The sequence below is a fragment of the Numida meleagris genome, chromosome 6, assembly GCF_002078875.1.
Source record: "Numida meleagris isolate 19003 breed g44 Domestic line chromosome 6, NumMel1.0, whole genome shotgun sequence".
Classification (NCBI taxonomy): domain Eukaryota; kingdom Metazoa; phylum Chordata; class Aves; order Galliformes; family Numididae; genus Numida; species Numida meleagris.
In genome coordinates, this window is record NC_034414.1 from 31,408,812 (window position 1) to 31,418,874 (window position 10,063).

Sequence of the window (10,063 nt, forward strand, 5' to 3'; positions counted from 1 at the left end):
TAGGGAAGGAATTTCTCTTTTCCCAAAAGCTTAAGAAAATAGCTCAGAAGAGAATAAATTCTACTTGCTGCCAAAAACAAAAGACGCACAGATTTAAGAGCCCATTCTGGAAAGGGTTTGCTCTGCGTCTGCCTTTTGTTACTCGTAACTGCAAGCGTGAACAGGATCCTTAACACCAGGAGAGCAAAAAGTATGCGTGCATCCTACTAAAAGCAACTCTTACATAACTGTACTTCTGCAGTTCTCTTCACTAATCTCAAAACGGGCATGCAGGCTGCAAGTTCCATCACAAGAACGAAAAGTGAACATTGTGAAATGTTCAAAAGGACAAAAACATTTTAGCAAAGCAGTTAAATGCAAAAAGAAAATATTAATGCACATATTCAAAATATTAAAGCATATATGTTTCATATAAAATACAGTACTAGTGCTCAGAGGAAACTGTTAAATTCATTTCCTTCTGAAGCATATACAGAATAGGATTCTACAGTATTTACCTATCCAGCCAGCGAGTTCTGTTCTCAGGTTGTTCACACCTCTCTTCACCTTGAGTTGGGAACCTAGCACTGAGAAATATGGAATTTATTTCATTCACAAGACAGACAGACATTACTATTTTATATTTATCCTTTTTTTTTTTTTTTTTTTTTTTTTAAATAAAGTTAACAGTCTATTCCAGGAAACCAAGTTTTGCTGAAAACGTGTGAAGCATGACAATCAACCAGAGCAGCAGCAAATATATAAACAGTAAAAAGCAAGACTGCTGCTACAGCATCGTATTCTTGGACTTAATTCATCCAACCAACTCATTACAAAACTGGAAGCTCTTTCGTAACTTCTACAGTTATCAATAATGTTTCTTCTTTTCAATGTGAAATAATACTTTGAGATGAACTATGTACATAATATGGTCAATTCAAGCTGTAATATAAATATAAGTGTTTTCTTTTAAAAAGTATTTTACAGACAGACAATGTTATACACATTTGCTTCTTTTAATTCTGGGCTACAAAAGAAAACGAAGGGCACCGAACTACACAACAACAGTGAAAAATACATAGGGTGAGAAAAATTATGTGCATCTTTTCAAATCAATTGTGTTTAACATGGATACTCCCATTCTAGCCAACTGGCACTTTCCCTATGAATGATTATTTTTAGTGTCTTACATATTTTTAATGAGAAGCAAATGCTTCCTACTTCACGACAGAGCAAAACACATTATGTTTTAAAAAATTCTTTAAGGGTTAATTGGCTAATTATTTTCTGAAAATTGAACACTTAGTGAATACAAAGCTGTAACAAATATCATGCACAGCATGACGTGTGCATACCCGCGCTCCCCCAACCCACTGCCCAGCCTCCCTCCAAATTCACTCCATTAACTTGACTCCAGTTTTGCCTGGGCTTATTTCTCAAGTCTTCTGTTGCCTTTCCTTCATTCAAAACCAGTAGTTTTGTTCCTGCACTTTCAAGTAAGAAAAAATTGCAGTTCAAAATAATGAAAACCATTTCACTTTTGTTATTAATCTTTTGTTTTAATCATAGTACTCGATAAACAGTTGAACAGGATCCTAGTTTAACAGAAAGATAAACAAGAACACTGGTGACAACTCGTTACAACTGCCTTAATGTACCTTTTGCTTAATGAACATCTGTATATGTAATAAAGTATTTTTTGGAGGACACCCCAAAAGAAAACAACTTGCTGGTTGAGCAACAGAAACAACTTCCTTTTTGCTATTATGTTGAAATCAAAGTCATTTATATATAAAAATAAATGTTATGTTCTAACAAGAACATTTTAGACAATTACATCTGTGCTTAACAAAAAATATTGGTCACTCAAGACTAGAATAATTAATATTTTAAAAGTTTTTAGATTATCAGAATGTATGGATACAACTCAACACAAACTGTAGCTGAAGGGAAACAGGACTGAAAATATCAATTTGTCCATCTGGAATAAAAATGCAACTAAATTAACTAATTAAATATTTAAAGTACTACAATGGAATGTGACAGTAGATATGGTCCATACCTACTAGACCAGAGGGAAGGGAAGTTTAACATGTAATAATTCGTACCTTACACATTTAGTTAAATATAAACATTTGTTATTTATACATAAAGTCGCTTCCAAAAAACTATTAATAAGTGATTTAGTTGCACTTAAAATCAGTTTCATTTCTCATTTGCCGAGTATTAACTTTTCTTAATCTTAAATCAACTGTCACTAGTGCACTTTTAGTTAAAATTTCCCCTCAGGTAAGTTTTAATCCTTTTAAAAGAGCCCCCTCACCTAAACCATGAATGTACAAAGTGGCAAAAGTTAATCCCTTTTAGTATAATCATAGTTTATATACTCATTTTATAGCCAATAATAAGAACAGGCTTTCCTTTGCAAAATCTCCTTCACAACTCGGAACAAATGCCACGCGCTCAAAGGAAACAGTTAGGCGTGGCTAGCACTTGTAAAATGCCAAGGTCTGACAAGTCTTGTTGCTTCTTCCACATCGAGCATCTCTTACGTGAAAGAAGATTCCCTTCGGCTCGCCAAAAAGCTTCCACAAATCCAAGTTAGATGCTTCCTGGAAACAAAGATTTTCAGCTCTGTTTGGCACAAGACTGATTCATCCTGCAGCTTTATGCTTCCCTCCACAGCACCCACACGCCTCACCGCAGTGATGGCATGCTCTCAAGGGGAGGTAGCAGCACATACACGGAGCAATGAATGACAGCGCTACCAGTGCTAACCAGCGTAAGCAGAACTTGTCATCACTAGTGTCACACGAGCAAGGATCAGAGAAGTCTCCTTCCGAGTCTGACATGCAGTGATACAGCATGCTCTCTGCGCAAAGCATGCAACTAACTCGGTAGATACATCTTTTAATAGGATCTGGAGCATCTTGACATTTTCCTCTGCCGTTATCTTCATGATTAAACCTCTCCTGGCAGTATATACAGCGGGAACGCTCACCATCCTCTTTTCTTCTTTTTGAGTTTTTAAATTTTGATGAGGAAGGCTGAGTTTTAAATACCACAGAACTCTTTGAGTCTTTCAGGGAATTCAACTTAGTTCCATCCCCACACGGGTATAAATAGTCAGATTTTTTACTGTCTGATTTAGAAAATGGTATATTTGAGTCTGCGTCATCCCTCTCCAGGTCGTTCTTCCACATGTCAGGATGCCTGTAGTCTGCATAACGACGTATCAAAATATCACGAGGGTTTATTCTAACGATTTCGTCTTCATCCTGAAAGCTAACGTGTCTGATTGGCTTCAGTGGGACCTGAAATGCCAAAGCAAGATTAGTTAAGTCTCAACTTTAGGTTCACATACAATGTAAAAATTAGAATGCAGGACTTTTTTTTCTTGCTGCACATGAATAGGTTTTTCAGCTCTTCTTATCTTACCAGTGCTATTCACAGACTTTCTCGTGATACTAGCACCATGTGGTTTCATATTCCCTCCTGACATATTAGATCTCACAAGAGCTCTGGACATGCTGGTATCCACATAAAACTTCACCCCATACTTCAAAACAGGCTCAAAATTTGGATTTAACATCTTACAATTAATTCCACAGATCAATGATGCGTTATGTCACTTGGCCAGTTTCACGTATTGGTGAGAACCTGTAGGATTAACTCCCCCATAAACTCATGCTGAGTCGCCCATGTTATCAAGGAGAAGCCTTCCACAGCTTTCATGCCTGCTCCGAGTTTTCAAGTTTCCTCCACTTTTGCTACGACAGTATTAAATATTGATTACACAAAGCTGTAGTCCAGATTTTGCCATGTGTAATAAGAATATTTTGTAAAATTCAATCGTACAATCAGGCAAGTTTCTTGTGTTCCAATAACAGCAGCTTCCAAATGCATTTCACCCTTAGCTAAAAGATAGTATGTCATTGTAATTGGTCAGTTTAGGACAACAGTAGACAAATGCACAAGTACTTTTAAAATTAATGGAACTGACCATAATTCAAGAGCGTTTACCTTAACGGGCAAGAACATGCTAAACATAAAGCAAACAGCACAGAAGATCAGACTTCTTGTTTACTCTGTCTTGCAGTGAAATAGTTTTTGAAGGTGGCAGATTTAAAACACTGGAACTGAGATACTGTAGAACTGAGATACAAGTGTAGACAGCAGACTGCTACTGAATGTTACTGAAATCAGAAACGACTTTTAAGAAAACGTGCAAATAATGGCAGAATAAAAAAATTAGCATGTGTATGGAAGGAACTACCGAAAACAGCAGACAGTCCAGCAAGAAAGGAAAAGTCTCAGTATGTCCCAGACAGGGACTTACAGACAGGCAATTATTTTCCTACGCTGTAGGGCCATTATAATAGAGACAGAATATAACAGAGCTCCAAGTCTAATTCTGCCTCTTTTTTTTCCCCTCCTGTCAAGTGTACAGTCTGCAAAATACCTCACAGAAGACAGAAAAAATCACTTCCTAATCCACTCATCTTAAAAATTCTCCCAGAATCAGAAATTACTGAATGTATCTCTGGTATCCGTATTTGAGAGTATATACCACCTTTGAGAGTATACACCGCCTTATTAGTATTGAGCAAATAAATGATTCCTAATGTTGTTGCTGTGTGAAACAAAGCATATCTGAAGATAATGCTTGAAGTTAACACTTCCATTTCCCTTTGCAGGCATCTTTGCTCCTACTACATCGAAGTCTGCATGTTCCAGTTTGGGGGCAGAAGGCAGAAGAGGAGGGAATAGCTTCTTAAAATATTCTTACACAATCAGAAGTTGGCATATCCATAGCCTGCTCAGTAATCCCTGTATGATATGCATTACAGAACTGTAATTAGAGCTGCTTTGCCTTACAAGCTTCAGCTGCAGTATGCTAGCAAGAACAAGTGACATCCCTGCTCTTCCATGCTTTCCCAGTCCCCAGTGGAAGCAGTTAGTCCAAGCCTTTACTCGTAAATACAGACTGCTCCCAAGTTTTACTGTGCTCCATAGAGGAGAAACAGCCTACTGCTTTACCATCAGTAACTAGCTATAGATAACTGCCTTTTTTGAACCGTTATGTGCATAAATTTGAGGGGAAAAAGGTACTGAAAGCATCATTACAATTGCATATGTTACAAGCACAAAGGATCCTTACCTTACTGTTCAGAGTACTAAGCATGTATTTAAGACACTAGAACCCACAGTTTAAAAGTTAAAACCCCAAATCAAAACCTCCACTCCCAATCTCCCATCACCCACACAGCTAACTGCTGTTACAGCAAACACCAACAAATGTAAAACCTGACCTCTCCTCAATCTTTGTTTTTCATTTGTTTGAATCTAACACAACACAGAACTATCTTCTTTTTTTTCAAGTCCTCAGCCAAACACTAAGGCATTTAAAGTCCAACATGTAACTAACTGATATTAAGAAATCATTAAGAAAGCACGTGATGAACACTGAAAAAAACAACCAAACAGGAAAACTAACATTGGAAAAGCTTTATTTATAGAATGCTTTCATGTTGGGTGTTTAATAGGACCTATGTATGAGAGCAAGAGGTACATAAAAGCTGAATAACAGTATGTAGCCCAGATTTCATTAGGCACAAATATGAGCTAAATTCAGTGAAAATAATGCATCTAGTCTTCTGGATTTAGTATCTCAGTACAGGTGAAAACTCTGTATAACAGCTGAAGCAGGAAGTGAGGAATAATAATTCAACAAACACACTCCACAGAGAATCTTACTGCAAATGTAATTAGCCAATCAGAAATTAGGCAGAAAATCTTATTGACATGGCTCAACCTCCTAGTATTACACCTTACTTGAAGAGTTACACCTGTAAGCAAGGCATGGGCACTTGCTCAGTACTGCAGCCCTCCCTGACTCCCTTCAAATAAACAGATGCACCTGACCACTCCAGCTGAAAATCTACAATAGGAAGACAATGGCAGCTAAAAGTAACATTGCAAAGTGTTACATTTAAGTTAAACACATACCAGAAGATGAAGAGCTGAAGGAGGGTTTTTTTTTTTTTAATAACATTGTGACAGCATTACAGGAAAGGAATTCAACTGTCATTAATCACCTCTTTAGTTTCAGCAGGTACTTGTCATTTGACTTACGAGCACAGTAACCGTTCAAACATATTTACACATAATTGAAACAAAACTGTTATTTACCTCAACATCTGCTGTGCTACACGGCCATATGCATGGAGCTCAGCAGCAAGAGCAGTGTTTGCATGTACAGAATGTGAGATTTTGTTGACTCGCCTATGTTCTAACAAGTGCACAACAAGACTACACTAACGCCACAAAAAAGGACTCAGAATGAAAATGCCTCCTTGTCAGAAGCTGCATCTCATGCCAGTAATACAGCAAGCAAAGTAAGAACTGCTTTCATTCATGGTCTTACCTGGCTAGGCTGGCTAGGAAAACAGGCTCTCCTGGTGTTGAAATCCTCAAGTGCTGAAGGCCTTACATTTGAAGTATTGTAAGGTTCACTGGTAACTACGGTTTCATGTTGGAAAAGGTGATCTTTCATTAATGAACCTGATGTATTTTCTTGAGTACTCTGGAACAAGTAAGAACATTCTTGAAATGACTTTGCATTTACACAAAAACTGCTCCTCAAGTACCAAGGTCATACATAAAAGCAGTAAAATTCTACACAATTTGTTAGAGACATCTATAAACAAAAGCGTTTTTGAATACACATTTGTAAGTATGTATAAATACATTTCTTAATGATGAGTCAGCTTTGGAAATGAAGAGTTCATTCTCTGCAGAGCATACACAACTTGGGAGTCAGAGACACAGGCCTTTAACTTGGTTGCCAAATCTGACACAAGCAATTTCTTTAGCGTAGGAGGGGTTAACCCAGGCCCCAAGATAATGCTTTCCGTAACTACCCACAAGACTGCCACTATTTACAAATACAGAATTGTAGCAAAGAAAAATTAAGACTAATAAGGCAAGAGCTAGTCAGAATGTTTAGTAAGTTAAGAAGCAAGACTGCTTAACAGATCTGCTGGAAAGGAAGAGAAAGTCAGTGTTAGCATATACTGGCTCAATTAAAATATCTAATTACAGCAAGTGTGTATTAAACAGCTAATGGCTGTCTTTTTAAAATTAAGGTTACATCAGGCAATTTGATACAAAACTGAGACCATGTGGCAGTGTATAATGAGATATCTACAGAACGTTATGCCACTCAGAATGAGGAAGAGGAAGTATGTTTGGGTGGAACATTGGCTTGTAAGACGATCCAATTTTCTGAGAAGAACAGAAAAGCAAACGCGTTCCATTCTTTAAGCTGAGTGGGATATACTTAAGATACAGTGAAGCATATTGATATAAATCTCATTAAGTTGCTTAAAAAAATGTGCTGTATGTTTTGTTCACATTGAAAGATGCTGCAAAGTTAGTTGTCATCACTTCATAGCTCTGAGAAAATTCTGGCACCGTCCAGCTTCCAGCAATGAGAATGTTTCAGTCTTACCAAAAAGATTTCTTATAAGGATTTGTATACATCAAGAAAACATGAATGGAGCAAACAATAAAAAAAAACTGCAGAAAATTACTGAGGAAGAAGTTCTCAGTACCTGAAATTTTGGCAGGTTAAGTCCTAATACTGAGTTGTAAGCTTTTATTTATCAGAATACTTAAAAAACTTGCTCCAGAATTACATGAGTACCTGAGTTAGGTAAAAGCTTTATGCATCAAATTATAATACACCCAGATTAAGTCAAAGCAGCTACTCCGCTGCTAATGTTTAAGAGAAAGAAAACCATCACTAAGCACTTATATAATGCTCATAAGGTCTCTGAGTGGAAAGACACTTAAATTAAGTAGTCAGTTAATTATCAACTTTAATTAATACCAGTGAAATATATTCCATGGAAGGAAAGACAGGAGTTCAATAAGGTTAAAGTTCAGTCGAAAAATACTGAAACAGGCAGAGCTCCGAAAAAGAAGTGCTTGTTTGGTCCTTGAGCATCACAACACTACTAAGCAATCAGCCCTCTATTTTCTGGTCAAACACTACTGGGAAGGAGCAGAAAACAATGTTAAAAAGACTAGCAAGTGTTAGATTTCAAAGGTGTGTACTTATTTAAGAGCAAAACAGCAGCAAGTATTAGTGCAGCAGCACACACCTTGCCAGCAGGACATACTCCTGAAGGTACACTGCCCAATGACATAACATTACAAACCACTACCTAACCTTAAAATGAGTTGAGAACGCCCAGAGCTATTATTAATTTGCGTGGTCTAGGGTGGGAGATGCAAAAATTGCTACTCCTTCCTTTCCAGGAAAAGAGATACCTGCCCACATGCCAGTCCTGGGTCTGCTCTGGAACACCCTGCTTCGCTTTCTGTCCCTGCAGGTGACACACACTCTCCCTACAAAAGACATAGGTATCAATCATCTATTATAGTGTTTACAGAGCCAGTTGCTGATGTATGAAATAGAAACTGTAATCTTAAAGCAAGTTTTTGTGCCCTATATGCAGCAAGTATATTGAAATGCTTTTATTAAATTCCAGCACCCCTACTGAAGTCACCCAACCTACTACAAGGACAAATCCGGGGGTGGCAGGAGATAGATTTGCATCTGAACTTTGTAAGGTAAGAACTCACAGGACAGCCGTTGAGAAAGACCAGCACTCAGCCTACCAACCCAGACACTGCAGATAGGTGGTATGGCCTAACTTCTGATACTCAGCAAAAATAAAAAGTGATTTAGTAGGTTACCGAACACCTTTAGCCTATAAATACTCATCATGCAAAACTAAAGAAATGCCAGATGAATACTCTGAACCCGTCGTATTTTTAATCAAAGTGAAAGTTTAAATACAGCTAAAGCACGTTTACTGGTATCAGAAAGGGATTCTTTGGACAGATGCATCCTGCTCCAATGTAACGTTTTATGACAAGGTTATGAACACCTGAAACCCCTATTTGTAATGGAAACACTGGCGAACTGAAGGGAGAAGTCCTAGAAACAAAAATGCTATTGTATTAAGAACGCATAAAGTAAAACACAAATGTTAATTTTTCCAGAAGTACTAAGCTTGGTATATTAAATATTACACACAAACACAGATGCACGCGTTCCCTTTTTCTACTGTCCAAAGCAATTACATCGCCCACATTCAATATCCTTTAACCACCGCCTGCAAAGTACAGTACTGGCATAGGTTATTCAGTATCATCTGTAGAGTAACCTACGCCAGTTTTTAATGCACAACGGAAATCTGGTTTGCTCCCAGCTGCTGGTATAATAATTACTGTCCTATGGTTGCTAAGAGATACTCTGAATTTTTTTTTCCAAGACTACTAAAACATTTCTGTGCGCACAGGCAGAAGGATGCTGGGTAAAGCAATAAAATGACTCCAGCTGTAGCTCTCCTGCAGAATTCAAAGCCAGATGACAGCTGTAGAGAAAATGAAAACCAGACTGAGCTTCTCTTCTTCTTCAAGTTTTCTCTCCCTACTTCTCTCAGTTTGCCAGAGTTAAGTCTGGGAGAGAATTCAACATTGTTCTGCAAACATTGTTAAAAATGTTCTGCTCTAAGTTTAATGATTACACAGAACGATGTCTAAGAGACCACACTTCCGTTGCATCCCAGCTCTTCTATTTACTTCCCACGAGGCCTGAAAAGCTGGTGTTTGATGGTAACCACCAGAAGAGAGTTTACATTTACAAGCTCTTCAGAAAGGATAGGCAAGGAAGGAGGGGTGGTGGCGTGGCTCTCTATGTTAGAGACTGTTATGATGTTATTGAACTTGCAACTGGAGAAGACAACGTTGAAGCTCTGTGGGTTAGAATCAAGGGAAAGGCTGAAAAGGCAGACATCCTGGTGGGGGTCTGTTATAGACTGCCTAACCAGGATGAAGAGACAGATGAGGCGTTCTATAAACAGCTGGCTGAAGTTGCGCAATCGCCTGCCCTTGTCCTCATGGGAGACTTCAACTTCCCTGATATATGCTGGGAATACAACTCGGCGCAGAAGAAGCAGTCTAGGAGGTTTCTAGAATGTATGGAAGATAACTTCCTTCTGCAGCTGGT

The 10,063-nt window shown here is 38.0% G+C and overlaps 1 protein-coding gene across 3 annotated transcripts in view; it reads right to left on the reverse strand.

The window, feature by feature from the left end:
- SPRED1 (sprouty related EVH1 domain containing 1) overlaps positions 632–10,063 on the reverse strand; it is a 56,964-nt gene continuing 47,532 nt past the window's right edge. The window contains exons 5-7 of one of the 3 annotated variants that reach the window (XM_021401917.1): positions 8,317–8,394; positions 6,407–6,565; positions 632–3,293 (exon numbers count right to left, since the gene is read on the reverse strand). In XM_021401917.1, the coding sequence (XP_021257592.1) occupies positions 2,634–3,293; positions 6,407–6,565; positions 8,317–8,394 (897 nt within the window). In that variant the 3' untranslated portion in view covers positions 632–2,633. The remainder of the gene's footprint in view (positions 3,294–6,406; positions 6,566–8,316; positions 8,395–10,063) is intronic. The other 2 variants (XM_021401918.1, XM_021401919.1) reach the window with 2 other exon arrangements.